Source organism: Apodemus sylvaticus, chromosome 7 (assembly GCF_947179515.1).
Source record: "Apodemus sylvaticus chromosome 7, mApoSyl1.1, whole genome shotgun sequence".
Classification (NCBI taxonomy): domain Eukaryota; kingdom Metazoa; phylum Chordata; class Mammalia; order Rodentia; family Muridae; genus Apodemus; species Apodemus sylvaticus.
In genome coordinates, this window is record NC_067478.1 from 121,775,163 (window position 1) to 121,792,680 (window position 17,518).

The following is a 17,518-nucleotide window of genomic DNA, read 5'->3' on the forward strand; positions in this document are numbered from 1 at the left end:
TCGTGTGCTGGAGCCTCATCACCACTCTACATAGCACAGTCACCATCTTCTCCTTCCTAGCCATCTTCCCTCCCTGCACTTTCTTAACTATGCATGCAAGTTCACTTCTGAGCTAGGTTTGTGAAGCCAGTGCACATCACCCAATCTGCCAAAAAACATTTCAGATAGGTACTATCATACATGTGTGAAACTCAGAATCCACAGGTTCGAATACTCCCAATGCCCCAAAGATACCAGGGTATGGCCGAACACTGGGTTTTAAACTCAGTTCTGACTCTGTGCAGTCCCCTGTTCTAATGGTGATACTGGCAGTGAGACTCACCAAGAACAGGAGCTCGCCTTTTCTGAGATCACCCTTCAAAAGTAACAGATGGTCTACATCCTCAACAACTAATGCTACTAAAGATCAAGAGAAAGGAAAGCCTGGCTCAAAACTACCAGGGTACGACTGTGGCCACCATGACCTTCACGTCTCGCAGACCACGTGTTCCAGTCACCTGGCAGAGGTGAACTGAAGTGAGAATACTCTTAATTGTAAGTCATTAAAGAGAGAGAAAGCAGGATCAGTTTTGCCAATTTTATTGAACCAATAAAATTCCTACTAATAACAATGAAATAAATTCTGCAGGTATAAACGTGATACAGTTTAACAAAACCCATTGTTCTGTACCTATAAATAGATTTTCAAAATGTCATAGAAAGTGCAGTTATGAATTGTTAACAGGTTAATACACAGCTCCTTTATTTCAGGTGTGTTTGTCTTGATTCACTAACAGTTCCTTCTTTATCTGTTCAAATAATATTACCCATCCCTCAAAAAACAAAACGACAGCAGCAGAGCAAGAAGAGGCATCAAACCACTGGAGTAGTACGCGAGCCGGCCCATCTGGGTCAGCTTTAGTCAAACTGCCAAACCAGCAACATAACAACAAGGATCAAGCCTACTTAGACATACAAGAAGCTCTCGTGGGTTCTGACATCTTCATAACTGCTGATGCATGTGAAGGGCATTACGGGTAACCACCATAGCCTACATTTACAGCAGGGTCTGCTTCGCTAGAGCAAGGGTGAAGTGGCTGTTGATAAAGCTTCCTATTTTCAGAGCTGACCCTATACAAAGGAGGCTGCCACCTGACAGTGAACTTGTGGACCCTGCAGCGATAGTCTACTGGAGAAAAGCTTATCCTAACTTAAAACCATACACAATAAGAGACTGGTGTGTGTGTGTGTGTGTGTGTGTGTGTGTGTGTGTGTGTGTGTGTGTGTATGTGTGTAGCAGTCTTCAAGATCATCCACCTTACATGAGTCCAAAGTCACGTGCTTCATAAGGAAATTTACAGCAACAAAGCATGGGACTAGGAAGGGATACATCACAGCTTCTGATTACATTGGATATAAAGTACCAAGGAACGCAAGGGTAACTCTGCATTAATACTGATGAGTTAAGAACTAGAACAGGTGCTTCACAGCATGCTGCATCCATCACTCACGACTTCAGGAGACGACGTCGACAAGGAAAGTCATGACGCTGGCGTCTGACTGGTGCAGTTCAGCCACAGTCTTCACATGTGCATCCAGTATGAACTGCCCTGCACAATCAGGATTCAGAAGGGCTTTCAAGTCCAACTCCTATTTCATAAGTTAAAAGCTACATCCAGTTCTTCCACGATGAGGAATGTTTCTTTCAGGTTTCAGGAGCTAAGCCACGTGGCAAGGCCATGTTTCCATGGTGACCTCCAGGGTTCTCTGTTACCTTGAGCAGACTGTGCGCATGCCTATTCAATGAGTATAGAGGAGATGCCCAAGTGGCCTGGGGTTTGCTTCCAATGTCCATCTTGTTTTGGGTAAAAAGAGTAAGTGTGAAGAGAAAGAGGAAGGAAAAGTCATACTTCCTCCCCTGCAGAGACATCCAAATGCCAACAAAATGTCTGCACTATCTGTAAAGTCATCCAGATCACCATCCTTGGTGGTCAGGGTACCATTAAACTCAGGAAAGAGATGGTCTCTGCTTTATAAAGGAAAAGGCCTCAGCCACCCAGCTGATACATTTCCTTCATTCTACCTTTTGTCCTTTTATAGACCGGGAGAGCCAGTTAAAGTTTGTAAAGATCAATTAAGAGACTGGGTTTCTTCTGGATATAGTGTGCACATTTAACTCAGTGGTACCTGTAAGCAACATGTTAATATTAAAGACCATAGACTCTCTCTAACATTCTTTCTGTAAAAATGATACATTCATCTTAAGAGGTTACTTTGAGTAAGAAATAGACAATTTTAGCAAAATTTTACATACCAAAATTATATTTGTCATATTTCCATTTGTAATGTTTGGGGTCCTATGAACCATAAAGTGGGATGTTTGTTCTATAGCTACTTTACAGCACAGGCTGGGTCAGCTCTCGGCTTTCCACGCGCATTCAGAAGCAGACATGCCTTTATTTACCCTTTCACGTCTGGCCTTCACGGTGGTACAGTACTAATTGAGTGAAAGCTAAATGAACACCTCCTGGTGAGTCCCTTTCAGTGGCCAATCCACAGCCCAACTAGGCCCCTGCCTCACTCTTGGTTCTTTAAGTGCATTAGTTGGGCATTGTCAGGTTGGGGTGCTCATGCCTGCGATGGACACATCTGAAGATCACTGAGATCTCAGATCTGCACTCCCACACAGGGCAGGGCAGCCAGCCATCTACATGTGAATCTGTATCTCCTATTAGGAGCCTGGCTGAAGGGGAGGAACTGCATTCCTGACTCAGTATAATTTTCTCTTTCTTCATGACACTATCTGACGTACACAAAGAACAGCTGGGGGAAATTGAGACGCAAGTTAACACAAGGTAAGTTTTCTCCCATTGGGGATAGGGAGGGTTTGAGTTAATCAAGTCAAATTCAGATGTATCCAGTTTTTTGGGGGGGATTTTTATCCACATTATACATCAAATAGGCTAATATGATCCAATCTGACCTTCTAAACACCTTTCACTAGATGTCCTCTATGAGAAATGTGTTTTAAGGCCCAAACACCACCAATGAAACTGTTGTCTAAAACACTACCTCACTTATCTGCCAGGAATCTCCTGTCCCACTGAAGAGTTATAGGTTAATCTGGAGTGTCGGGGAATTTAAACTCTACATTCAAGCGACTGGATCTATCACCAGTATATACCATCTAATAAAGACCAAGTTAGGCTAGCAATTCACTCACTCTGAGTTCCTGCTAAATGTTAAATTCTGCATGGTAGAAATAGTTCAATTTCTGTATCATGTATAAATATAAAGGTTTCTACTTTGATAGACAGAAGGCAAAGGTTTTATGATTTATTTAAAATAGGGATGATTATTACTTAACAGCAGAGAATGAACCCATGAGAAGGCTGGGCACTCTGAGTTTATAGGCTCTTTGGGGATGAGGTAGAGGACAGCAAGATATTTTTTGGCAGCTGGGAAGATGGTATAAACAGCAGGGGTGAGCAGGACACATTTGATGCAGTGATATATCTGCTAACAGAGACGGACGGTGGAGAGACTTGGAGGGAGTTGAGGAAAGACATGTTTTTAATGATGAGGGAACTGTACTCAGAAAAAGACACACCATACTCGTGACGATGAGCAGGAGGCTGGTGATGGGCAAGGGTGACAGGCAGGTGACAGGCAGTAAGACCCAGGCTGGCGGCGAGGAAGGAGGAGAGGGAGCAGTGGCTGAGGCACTTGGAGAAGAGGAAGCAGGGCAGGGTGGGTGCAGGTCAGAGGCGCTTCCACCTTCATAGCAGACGCACTTGCCAAGGACAGCCAGAGCTTGGCCCTGGGTTCCAAGTCTTCCTCACCCTCCCTGGATGCACCTCTGCTCCAGGCCCCTTCACACCGGCCTTTTCTGTTCCTGGCCTTACCTAAGCAGGTGCTGTTTTTGACTGGGTTAAATTAGGGGTGAGCTAAGCTGTGGAGAGATGCATGGGATCAAAGCTCTGTGGACTGACAGGATACATTCGTGTAAAGGCCTGCTTTGAGTCTGCATCTGAGCCTCCACAGAGAGCAGTGCAGAGTGACAGGCACCCAGAATTGGTTCCTGTTGCATGGGCACATAGCTTACAGTGCTTTCCCCACAGAGGCGTTGCCTTTCTGCTTGCTGGTGAGGGACCACTAAGAATGCTTGTTTGGATCATCTTGCAGGATCCTTTTCACAGAGATCGAGAGCGGTGATTTAGAGTTGTCCTTAAAATACAACACAAAGTAAAAACCTCATTGGCCTGTTGCGGCACACAGCATTTCTATGGTACACATGGATTTGTTTTCTTTTCCTTGTCTTTGAGTTCAAAGAAGCCTTACTATCATATAGGCATGCACTTGCCACAGGAAGTGATGACTTTTGAGTAATAATCTATAACTGTTTACTCATAAATTTACTTTGGTGTGGCATAAAAGTCTAAGATTTTAGATTAGTGAAACCTTCTGAGGTGGGGGAGGAAGTGTTTCCCTGGATGATATCCATTAGATCTTAGAGTTATTAAAATCTTTAAGAGATGTAACACAAACAAAATAGGGCTCTGGTTCAAATTTTACATGACCTTTATATAAATCTTACTTGCGTTTTCTCTTTTAAAAATAGCCCTGTACAGCTGTGCTATTATTGGTTTTAAAACTGGTTCAAAAGGCCAAGACTCTGTGTTAGCTACCCTCTGACTCACAGAACCCCTAAGGGCTGGCAGAGCATTCCTGGGACTGAGACAGGAATATTTTTAAAAGTAGTCTCGTCTCAAAAGCCTTTTCCCCTCTGAGTATCACGAGTCTGCCTGAGGAAACCTGGCCTGAGAAACCACCTCTCTGCAGCCCGGGGCAGTCTGACCACTCCACAGACAAGTGGGCACGCCCACTTTCACATGTAAGGGTACTTACATATTTCTTTCTCTCTTCTTTTTTAGTTTTTGAAACACGGTATCACTATGTAGCTCAGGCTGGCCTTGAACTTACTATGTAGCCCAGGTTGGCCTTAAAACCACCATCTTCTTGCCTCAGGCTTCCAAGTACTGGGATTACAGGTATGTGCCACCAAGTCTGACTTCCTTGATGTTTTTGATAGTGATCTGAGAAATCAGGAATCAGCATAGGTGCTGGCAAATGTGAAATTCCAGACTGAACCACCCAAACCACTGACCATCATGGGTTTCAGGCTGATTTTAACACAAGGAGCAGGGAGTTGAGGGCTTCACAATCAGACGTGCTTTTCACACACACTTGCACGCTTATGTTTGGCACAGTGTGAGCCCGAGTGCAGCTCAGCTTATAAGAGGCTCTGTTAGTATACCGACTGAGTCCGGGAGCTCCTTTTAAAAATATCACATTTATGTATAAAAAGCTACACTATAAATTACTACATCGTAAATCCAATACTCTGAAAAAAAAATGCCACCCTGGAAAACCGCATCAGAATTTCAAGTTTGCACTGGATAAAGAGGGTTGACAGCAAATTCTCACAACAGCATGCACAATGGGAATGCTGTATCTGCTGACACATGGAGGTGGGGCTGCCTTCACAAATCAACTTTTTGAGGCTGGTTCACTGAGGTTCATAAATACATTGCTGTGTTTTTATGCACTTATTCTCCTGATTATTGACTGGCCCTGAAACTAAACAGAAGCTTTTCTAGGAGAGAAATCTACTGAAGGCACTAATGATTTCCACAGACCAATCTCTACTGACATTTCTGGGGCAACACAAAACCAAACCCAAAAAGTAAGTGGTCGCTGTACTTAACCCTTGTTTTCTCTTTTGGTCTAGAGCTTATTCAGGGTTCTGTGAGAATTCCTCCTTAGTCAGTACATAAAAACTATTTCCGTCAGCTATTCAGTTCATCTGCACAAAATATGGGGCTATGAAGCGAAACTGTTTCTAACACTTACTTTTAAAAAGCAACAATAAACTCTATACTAAATGAAAGCCTTAGCGTGGGAGCCCCCTGTGCTTCGCCAGCCTTCTGAGCACCTCCTTGTAGTTCAGAGGATCTAAAGGGGAGCACACAGGCCACACACCCACACAAGGCAGGAAACCCAGCACAGGTTCTCTCAAGAGTCTCTTTAAAGAAACCACCCTGCTTTCAAAAACTTTTTCTCACATGGAGGATTTTAAACAAGATCCTGAAGTCTAAAACTACCTATGCTGACAGGTCTACAGCCATCTTTGTTTTCCTCTCTAGAACAAAAATCTCAAGGAAAAGGAGCTAACATCCAGAAAAACGTGGCACACAGAAGGGGCCTAATAGAACCTGGCCCACAGGCCTTTCATAAGAGACATCACCCACAGAACAAGGGAACCCCAAATGAGCTCTCTGTGGAAGCTCCCTGGATGACTTCCTGTGACAGACAGGGACAGTCTAGATAGCATGGATGTGAAGAATGTGAGTCACCTCTCCTCAGGCAAAGGTGCTCAGCGAGTCCTCGGGCGCTGGGGCCGCCCTCTAGGCACTTCACTGGCTCATTAACATAATGCAAATTAAAGCTATAGACACACAGAAGGTTGTGCTCTCTGAAGATAGTCTAATCAAACAACATAAATTAATGCAAAACTGTGAGATTTTGGCTGCTTTTTTTCTCCTCTATGACAATGCTGTTTTTGTTTTATTTTGCTTTGTTTTAACCTAGTCGCCCAAGCAAATTTTTCTGGGGAAAGAATGCTTTGGCATGGTGAAACCACTGTTCAGCCCCAGCAAGGTAAAACTGAAAAACACCTGGCACAGTAAAGAAATGTGAAGGTCATTTCTTTAAGGCTCTGTTTAAAAGGACACTTCTGCAGTGACATGATAGGGGAAGCTAAGCTGATTTCTAAAAAACATTGCACTGTTTTGTTGTTGCTCGATCACATTAATGCACAGAAACACAATTTTTACCTTTGAATAACAAATTACTTAAGCTATTATAAGAGAAAATCAAGTAAAATAATTTCAAAAAGTGTAACAGGAAGAATTAGGGGTCTATTAAGTAACCATCCTTAACTCTAAGAAAAGGAGAATGTGCAAAGAAACATTTGGTTGGAGTTGCAGGTGTGAGCTTGTGTACCAAGTGTGGGAGCTGTAAGCAGCACTGTGGGCACCAGCTACTAGAGGGGACAGAGAGCCACAGCCCAGGGCTCGGGACTGTGCCTCAGCCCACTGCCACACAGACAGCCAAGTGGGACGACAGGTCCTCTGCTTTAGAAGACGAAGTAGCTGAACTTGGCATTCAGTAGCATGCTATAGAATTCATCATAATTAATTTCACATTAAATTATGGACGATGTCTGTATCACATTTCACGTTATTGCCAATAGCAGTGTAAGAAAGTCAGATAAACTAAACCAGAACAGTGCCTGACGGTCTCCTGGGGACATAGGCATGCCGGAGGAGCTTGGCTGGGCCACACATGCTTTTCCCCAGACTCAGGACATGTGTGGGATTTTAGAGCGGGAAAGGACACCATTCTTTGCTGAATGTTGATATCTGAAAAACAACTGCTTGAGCGGATTGTAAGCACTTTTCCTTATTTTTTTAAGTAAAGAAAAATAATACATATACATATGAACTTCAAAGTATTGAAGTGAAGCAGTAACAAACCAGTTCATGATTTATGGTCAGATCTGAAAATCCAACTCTAACTAGTACTCGTCAGGGTTACTTTCGCAATCGTTAGCAATGTTAAGCATCGAGAAATATAAAACACACCATTGCACATGACAGCCAGGAAAAAAAAAAAAAAACAAAAAAAACAAAAAACAAAGCAACCCTAACAACAAGAACAAAACAAAAATAAAATCAAAAACAACAACAACAACCCCAATAGCTATACTTTGACACTAGAGAACCGAGTAACTGCTGAGGTGTGTCACAAACAAGTTCTGATGGGAGTCCTGGGTGAGAGGCCTTGATGCATGCTGACACCTTCCTGCAGGGGCTTCAGGTCAGGTGCCGAGTTATGGCTCGCAGAGCATAAAGCAGCTCAGCCTGCATCCGCGCTTCCATCAGAAGCAGATTCACGTGGACCTGGAAACCAAACAGCACTGGTTTAGTTACTATGCAAAACCTGCAAACAGCCTACATCTAATAAGTTCTCCAGTGAACCTAAAGCGCCATTTGGTTTGTGTGAGTTATCTGATCTCTCCAGACACCCTCCGCATGCACAGACTCTGGTAAAAGCACTGGGCACCTCTTGGGAAAACCACAGCACTGCACATTATAGTCAGAAGCTGATGTAAATAAATTTATGCTTTCTAATCTGACTACAGGAAATGTTACAGTGCTGAGTTAGCTTAATATCTTCCTATTTCTTGAACATATTGCTGGGCATAGTCTCCTGGTGAGAGTAGACAATCTCTAGAAAGAAAGGAAAATCTACTATGAATAAAAGCAGCCCAAAGATACAGCAAAGCTAAAGATGAAGTGGTAATCCGCCTGGTGTGCGACTGACTTTGAGACTAGAAATTGTTAGAAATGGAACCATAGCATACTTTGCCAAAGCCACACAGATCCCTGGGGAAGGTCAGAGTCCCAGAATGATCTTCTTCCCGCCAGCTGGACAGTGTAGTATAAAGGAGACTCTCAGATTTAATACTGAAAAGGCCTAGGACCTTAAGGCAGATTTGATGCTATAATGTGGATAAGGTTCTTAACCTCTATTTTAATTTAAACAATAATTTACATATAGTCCATTTTCAGATATTCTTACGTAGCAATATATTTGCCTCACAGGTCTTCACTATAATGACAAAATACTAAACTAAATGAGAAACATTTATTCTAATAGTAACCTGGTGGCTAACAAGAGTTTCTAAATGGCAGTGCCTTCTAGGCTGGGTACAGTTCTACATAGTACTGTTTCTTAGTGGGCTTTTAATAGTTAGTATGGTAGAGTTAGTGGTATTTAGATCCAATCTTTCTAAGGCGATGCAAAAACAAATGTTACACACTGTGCTGGCTAGTTTTTATGTCAACATAACATAAGGTAGGGTCATCTGCAAACAATGAATCTTAATGGAGACCATGTCTGCATAGGGCTGGCCTGTGTGCAAGTCTGCAGGGCATCTCGGTTTAAATAGAGGACGGATAGCCGGACTCACTGTGGTGAGCCACCCTCAGGCAAGGGTCCTGGTGCTTTAAGAAAGCAGGCTGAGCAAGCCAGTATGCAGTGTTTCCCATGGTCTGAGTCAACTCTTTCTTCCAGTGATGAAGTGTGACCTGAGATGTATAATAAGCCCTTTCCTCCCCAAGGTGCTTTTGGCCATGGTGTTTTATTACAGCAACAGAAACCTTGACTAAAGTCAGGCAGTGGTGGTGCACGCCTGTAATCCCAGCACTCTGGGAGGTAGAGGCAGGCGGATTTCTGAGTTCGAGGCCAGCCTGGTCTACAGAGTGAACTCCAGGACAGCCAGGGCTATATAGAGAAACCATGTCTCAAAAAAACCAAATCCAAAAAAAAAGAAAAAAGAAAAAAAAAAGAAACCTTGACTAAGACATATATCATGTTAGACTGAGCACATGTCTAAACTTTAGTGAACAGTCAATGTCCTTAGAAAACATGAAAAACAACAGCTGGGTCAACAGTACCAACTTGTTACCATGGCCTGCCCTGGTTCTTGACTAAGGTTGTCATGTTGAACATGTGTCTCTGGGGTCTGCTTGGTAATGACACTGACCTTCTCTGAGTGAGTGAACTGTCGCCAGTAGCTGTCATACATGCGCTTCGTGGTTCTCTCAGGGTAGCAGGTCACTGTCTTGATGTAAACCTTCAGGCTCCGCTCGAGTAGCTGGTTAACTTCTCCATAGTCATAGTCATCATACCTGCAAGTGACAAAACTAAGGTGACACCCAAGCTCCCCTACTCAGACCTCGCTATTCAACGATGTCATAGCAAAGCTTATCACGTAAGCCATAAGGAAGCATTTACCAGGTGTCTGGGTCTCACACGCCCTTCTCTAGAAGTCTGTAGTGAACAGGAGGAAAAACCTACTCCTAGTCTCACAGAGCTTGAACTCTGTCTAGGTATAAAGAGAACGAAACTACAGAGCAAACACACATCTTGTAGGTGAGAGGCTACTTAAAGAAAAATGTGTTGCGGCTGGCTGGGGAAGACAGGTCCATGGGTTTTAAGCGGAGCAGGCAGGCGTTCTCTGAGAGAAGCACTTTAGAAAATACTAAAAGGTAGCAAATGAGCAAGAGTAAGGCCAGCTGCAAAAGCTCCCGGTGGGGGTTCCAGGCAGAAGGTGAAAATCGGAGTCTAACACACCAGGACGAGTCAGGTGACACTTCAGACTGATGGAGAGGAAGAACAGCTTCTAAAAATCAAAATTCAGAACATTCCAAAATTCAGAGCCATGTGATCACATTTAGGGCTTAAGGGCAGTTTTTGATTTTTCTTTTGCAATGATGGAGACCAAAGCCAGGCTGTGAACACAAGCTCTAGCTTCCAGATGCTTTCCAGGAGAGGGGTGCTAACCCTGCTGTGTGCTCTGTAGAATAAGCTGCACTACGAGCTGATTGTCAGGAACCCTGTCTGTCTGTCTGTCTGTCTATCATTCATTTTCATGGTCATGTACACATGCAGGGTGTGCATGTGTGGAAGTCAGAGGTCAAAGATCAGCGCTGTTCTTCCAATTCTGTCCATTTTAGTTTTTGAGATGGTATCTCTTGCTTGGGACCTGAGGCTTGCCAGTTAGGTAAGTCTTGCTAGGCAGTGAGCCCTGGGAATCCTGTGCCTACCTCCCAAAGCTAGGATTACAAGTATGCGCTTCTGCAGGTGCTGGGGACTGAACTCAGGTTCCACTGCTCACACAGACAGAGTTTACTAACTGAGCCATCTTCCTAACCACCAGATTCATAACACTTTAAGTGAAAAAAATGATCTCTAAGACAGAATTAAATTTTAAACCAGGTAGCACTTACCCCAGAAAGGTATAGCCCCAAACAGGCTATAAATAAAACAAATGCTTGAATTTCCACTCAGAAATGTGTAAAGTTGTCTGCACAGTGAACATACCTGATTCCAAACATACAGTGAACATAGTTAAACAGAGCTCTGCGCAGTGTGGTTGTGTCAACATCCTCATGGGTGGCCATTGTGTTGTAGGTGAGATTGTAGACCATTCGAAACTTCTCATCCAGGAGATGTCCAATGTCAGAGTAAAGCCTGTTCACCAGTGAGAACCCATGATTTTCCCAGGTGTAGTCCTGGATGTAGAAAAAGTGTCCACTTACAAAATGGGCATGCTCTGTTAAACTCTATGTTTTTAATTTTTAGAATAAAATGGAAGAATTGAAGGAAGGTATTGGGAGATATTTCTAGCTTGGTTCCAGGACAACAGCTTTACCTAGGATGCTTCTTGTCAGGCTGCAGGGTGCAGAGCCAGGATGTTGTCTCATGGGGTTCAGGGTTTGGCATGTTTCTGATAAACTCTGGCCACCTCCTCTGGACAGACACCATGCACACTATACTTTATCTGAAAGGACCCAGGAAGTCTTGACTATTCCTATGTCACCAAACTTACTTGGGCATGAAGGGGTCTAAATGTAACCCCTCTCCCACAGAGCCTGTTGTCCTGTGGGAGGCTGGTCCTGAAGCACAAACTACTGATATAGTCATATCTCAAAATTCCTTAGTATAAATGTCATCATATTGTTTGATTTCTTCCCTGTCCCTCCAAAAACAGCGCTAACATATGTAACTGTCCTGCATAATGCAGGCAAGCTAAGCGACGCATGCAGCTTCCCTGTGACTGCTAAGGGCAAGTATGTCCTCATCTTCCATCAGGACATCAAATAGAATGAGTTGAAAAGTAGGTTAGATACAGCATTTGCAGACACTATCAAAATGCCTGCTGGCTACTTTAGACGACACTTTACTTACGTCCTAGCAGTTCTCCCTTGGAAGCAAAGAACTCTAGTTCCTAAGTTAAAAGCGCTGTGTACCTGGGCTCGGAATGTTGGCAGATGTTCTTCTCCTCGCCTGGCGAAGTCTTCATACCCGAAGCCCGGGTCTTCGATGTATCGAGAGACATCGGCTGTTATGATCATGTCATCTTCAAAATCTAATGGACAACAAAGGCACTCAGGACACACACGGCGCTGAGACGAGGAGCCAGAACCCCAGTGTGCCAGCATGGAGTACACTCACAAAATACCTACTGCTGAAGGTCTATATATACTTTCCTTATCAAACAGTAGGGATTAAGATTTAATTAAAGTTATATAGGCAACAAACCCAACTACACTGAAATATTTACACAACAGTAGAAAAAAAAGATCAACGTGTCAGATTTATTAATTTTGAAATAGAAGCTCAATTCATTTTTTAGAATGCTGTCTTTGTAATTACTCCCTCCCACCTGATTTTAACTATTAATAGTGATTAAACAAACTTTGTCTCTAGTCCATAAATGAACCTATCATTCTCAAAATAAAAAAGTAGTTCCTATGCAAGGAATAAGTTCTTTGTAAATAATTTAATTACCGTTAAATTAATTCAGTCTTTAATTAGTAATAAGTACTGGATAAAGTGAGCAAAAATACTATAGTATAATAAATAAAACTGATTCCTATGTGGGTAAAATTTTAGAAGTTTGACAAACAAATATTTAGATTCTTCTGAAAGAATATATATGAATATTCCAATAGGACGAAGTCCCCTTTTAATCTTCAGATTGTAACCACTGACTAATGGCAGTGCATGGGAAGAGCCGGGAAGAGCGAACTCCTATGTCCCATGATATGAGTTCATGCAGTGGACTGGAAGCCTGCATTACTCAGGCAGAGCAGAGACTGGCATCTGCTGTGTACTTCCTGCATGCGGGTGGGATGCTGGCATCACATCAGCCACAGTCCCTTCATTTCGTTATAAGAAGAAGCCTTCACTTAAGAAATAGGTAACTGCCAGTCAGCCTTGATCTGAAGCTTGGCTTTGGCTCGTTCCTTTTTCTTTCTCAAGAGCTGGGCATCGATCCCAGGGCCTGGTGCACACTAGGCGAGTGCTCCACCCGGAGCACGGTCCCAGTGCCATGCAAAGCTTTTAAGTGCTTTTCCTCTATGGGGAATTGTGGGATTGTCTTTAATCCAAACTCGCCACAGTCCAGTCTCATTCAAGTTACCATGAGCAGGGCAATGGCATTTTTGAAGTTAGCTCCTAACTCAAAGAGGTCATGTTCTCTCTCATCCACCCCACCACTCCATGATGACAGAATGTAAAAATGTAATCACAGTCAGACAAGCCTATTAGTTTTGTGAGTTGCAAAGTAAAACCCAACTAAGAATGCCTGTGGTACTGAACTATCATTTTTCCTAGCCCCTGGACCCGTGCCCCTGGGTTCATGTGGTACTGAACTATCATTTTTCCTAGCCCTGGACCCCTGTCCCTGGATTCAGTTGCAAATGCTGACACTAGACTTGACTGTCACAGCACTTCCTTTGCCTTCAATACCAGTTTAGTCTTGCTCTTATATAATTTTAAACTTTTAATTTCAAAATAAAAAGTAAATAACATATAAAAGTGAATCCTGGGGGGGGGGAACCCTTATAACTTAGAAACAGCAGTAGACAAGACCTGTTTTCTTAAGTGCAATCTATCCATAAAAAGGATATATGATGGTCCCCTAACTACTTATATTTTACTGCACTTGGGTTCCTCCAGTGTCCACGTGGGAAAGGCTGGACCAAAGGACCTGTAGGAGGTGGAGCCTCCTGTGAGATGTTTAGGTGGTTGGGGTTCCCTCAAAGTTACTGTAGGATCTTGCTGTGTCTTCCTGGATTTGTGCTGCCACTGGCACAAAGCAATGGGGCCAGCCAATCATAGGCTGATGTCTAATAGACCAATCACAGTTTGGCATCAGCTGTACGTCTCAGTATTTGTAAGACTCACAGGGAACTGATTGGTGCTATTCTTTCTCGAGTTACCTTGAAGAGTTAAAACTACTACTCAGGTGACCAACAACCTAGAACTAATGGTGATGTCAATATTTAACATCAAACACCAAATAAACTTATATTTATGTTTATACTAAATAGGAAATACCATTTTAGAGACATATATACAAATTTCTGGGCTTTTGTTGTTGTTTTGTTTTTTGAGACAGGGTTTCTCTATTATGTGTGTATGTGTGTGTGTGTGTGTTTGTGTGTGTGTATATAATTTTCAATATCTAAGTAGTTAGTAATGTGAGACATTACTACTACTCCATTGTAGTATTGGCGTGACCTTCTCATAAAGATAATACATGCTAATACAATAAACACAAAAATAAAAATAAAAAACAAGCATGTATTTTCTTCAGGGTTGAAAGGTTCTTTAGAATCCTTTCTAAAAGTATCTTTCCCTACATGGAATCTGGGAGCTTTGTCATACTAATACTTTTTCTTAAACAGGAAAAATTCGACTTCTACCTTCATTTTAAAATTGGTAAATCTACATAAAAGAACCAATTAACCACTGTACAGGATCATTTTTTCTATATTATCTTTCTATAGTTAGAAAATTTGGGACTGTTGATGGTTAATGGAAAAAATACTTATACAATGGCATGACTGATATATGAAATATGTGTACTTATCTAAATCAGAATATAGAGGCGGAGAGATGGCGAAGCAGTTAAGAGCATTTGTTGCTATTTCAGAGGACCAGGGCTCAGTCCTAGCAGCCATATGACAGCTCACAACCACCTACAGGTTTATGTATTTACTATCTATGCACAGTAGTCCTCAAGTGTGTAAGTGCACACTAGCATGCCACACACTGCTCATGGTCAGAAGCCACAGCACCCAGTGCACCCAGCTGTGGGTGCACTGCATAGCGTTTGCACAATCGCAGGCTTCTGAGAATGGACCCACTGTCAGTGAAGCAGGAGCACACTGCTCTTCATGTGTCTGTATGGAAAATGCTAAAGGCGTTGTGTCTCTGAACATTTAACCAAGAGAAAGGACAAACACACCTGAGTGAGGAAACGAATGGAAAGTTTCTCCAGGGACCACAAAGAGACTTTCTTTCTTTTCCTTCTCAAAACGCGTGGTCATTTCTTCCTGAGTGGTCTCTTCATCTTCCCTGTCTTCCTGAAGCCTTTTCATCCTTTCCATTAAGGCTTCTAGCTCACCTAGAGAATCCACAATCTGGAGGGACAGAAGACAGTGTCGGTCTGACAGTACAGATGGTCCCAGGAGCCCTCCCTCTGCAACTCCACTGAGCATGCACAGACGACAGTTATTTAGGCATAGCTGTAACTGACAGGCATCTCCTAAATGTGGCAGAGCTAGAAGGGAGGTGACTGACTCGGGCTAGGCATGGGGAACAAGACCTGGGGCAGGAAGCTATGCAGTTGCTTTTTACACTTAACTCCACAGCAATTAGACGACATACGCAAATATTTTCAGATGTATTAGACTGCTTCAGTTATGAATATAAAGTGTGTGTATGTGCATATGCATATGTGTGTGTGTGTGTGTGTGTTAAAACAGAATTCTAGCAAGTTGTAATTTACTGAAAATTGAAGCAGTTTCCAACTTTCTCCTTTCTGCCTCCTTAGCCACGCAGCAGACCGTGGATGGATGCACCACTTTGAGACCTGCTGCTCAAGGGTCTGGCAGTACAGTCCTCTTTTTATTATTCCTAGCAATATTACTTTGCTTAAGGTGCCAAGAAACGTGTAGGAAATCCAAAGAAATCCAGCCAGATGTATACTAAGAGATTAAGACCATGAAGTTACCTGGGCAGTGAAGATATTTAAAAGGACATTTCAGAAAAGAAAACCAAAGTTATTTTAATGATAAATTTCAGCGTGATTTTTTTTCACCATCAGTGGGAACATGAACTCCATAAATATGGTGTCTGTATTTAAAAAAGAAACTTATCTTCCTGGTTATAATGTGTTTAAAGTTCACATGGAGACCACAAGCGTGGTGCCAGGAATCCCAGGATAATAACAACTTAAAAGTTTGGGGTGGATGGCGAAGGTAGGGTACAATAACATCCTCGAATTTAAAAATAAAAATAAAAGTCGGGACTTTAGGCATTGATGAAACTTTTACAGTACTAAAGGAATCTCACAAGCACACATCCTATTTTGTCACAGTGAACTCTCACTAGGGAAACAGTTCAGGAAACGAACCCCAAAGTTGCTGCCCGCCAGGGAGGCGTTTTCGATGCTGTTGTCATTGGCCAGGTCACACACACAGAAGCTGCTCACAGAGATTAGTCTGAACCCATTGGCGATTCCTGGGTCTCTCTCTGGATTGATGCCACTACCGAAAACAAAGCTGGCCAGAGCGTGGTAGTGAGCCAGGAGGACCACGGCATGCACTAGCTCAGGCAGGGACCAATTATTTTCTCCAGTTTTGACAAGTTTCTGAAATGAGAACATGAGCCAAGGTCAACATGGAAGCCACAGTCTCACATGCTCACTTGTAAGCAAAGTAAACTAAAATTCTTTGAAAATGCTTCATCCATTAAAGATAGACCTTTGATCACATAATGTAACAAGCAAACTACCAAAGCCTCACAACATAATTATGCTGTGGCATTCGCTATAACAAATACCGTATTATGCAATGATTCTTCTGCTTCTAAAACACTCTTTTAATAAGATGTTAAGAGAATTAGAAACATTAAAGCTGAAAGGGACTTAGACAATTTCTAGTAAAGCAATTCATCTTCAGGTGTTTTGGATACTGTTCCACAGCCACATAAAAATCTAGTTTAACTGGATAGTTGTGTGACTTCCCTCAAGAAAGCTTCTGGGAGAGATTGCTGCCTCCCCATGCTACAGGGCCAAACATGACATCCCCTGAAACAAGAACGGGGGACATTTTTCATATGCTATTTTATTTGGTCTATAGCAGAATGACAGAGCCAGAATTAAGCCCATTAAAAGCAACAATGCTTTGTAATGCCCGATCTTGGCTGTCGACTTGACTGTATCTAAAGTCAACTATAAAGCACAGGTCACCGTGCGCCCCGGGGAGGGAGTGTCTTAACTGGACTACTGGAAGGCCTGTGTTAAAATTGGGCAGGGTCCTGAATTATGAGAGCGTTGAGGTGAGCAGGCTGAGCAAGTCAAGCACCTGCATCCTCCGTCTGTTTGCTCACCAGGAGAGATGGCGCTCCTGCCTTGACTTCCTAGCAATCACTGATGGACTGCAACTTACAATTGTCATTTACAATAAATCCTTTCTCCTGTAAGTTGCCTTTTTGCAGGGCCACTTCCAAGGGTAAATTCCATGAACACATTCCTCAGAGACTCCTTCCCATCAGTTCACACAGGCAATGCTGTTCCCTTCTCTATTTAAAAACAAATCATCTTGATACAGCCACAGTTGTAGACATACTTTTCTTCTGCTCAGATCTGTGACTGGCACTTCCATCTTTTATGAGGCTGTACTGTGTGCTAACTGAAGAGCACAGGGACGGTGCGCTGCGCCTACCTGCTTCCTTTCTGAACGGATGCGGACTTGTTCCTCCCTGCCCCCACCCCAGGTATTTGTTACAGTGAGTAGCTTCTGCATGCTATAGCGTCTTTTAAACTCTTCAG

General features: G+C 42.8%; 1 protein-coding gene across 1 annotated transcript in view; it reads right to left on the reverse strand.

Moving 5' to 3' along the window:
• Positions 1-563: 563 nt before the first annotated feature.
• The window catches only part of Sesn3 (sestrin 3), a 56,367-nt gene continuing 39,412 nt past the window's right edge, over positions 564-17,518 (reverse strand). The window contains exons 5-10 of the mRNA XM_052189110.1: positions 16,100-16,336; positions 14,930-15,104; positions 11,922-12,040; positions 10,993-11,183; positions 9,653-9,797; positions 564-8,003 (exon numbers count right to left, since the gene is read on the reverse strand). Of these exons, the coding sequence (XP_052045070.1) occupies positions 7,917-8,003; positions 9,653-9,797; positions 10,993-11,183; positions 11,922-12,040; positions 14,930-15,104; positions 16,100-16,336 (954 nt within the window). The 3' untranslated portion in view covers positions 564-7,916. The remainder of the gene's footprint in view (positions 8,004-9,652; positions 9,798-10,992; positions 11,184-11,921; positions 12,041-14,929; positions 15,105-16,099; positions 16,337-17,518) is intronic.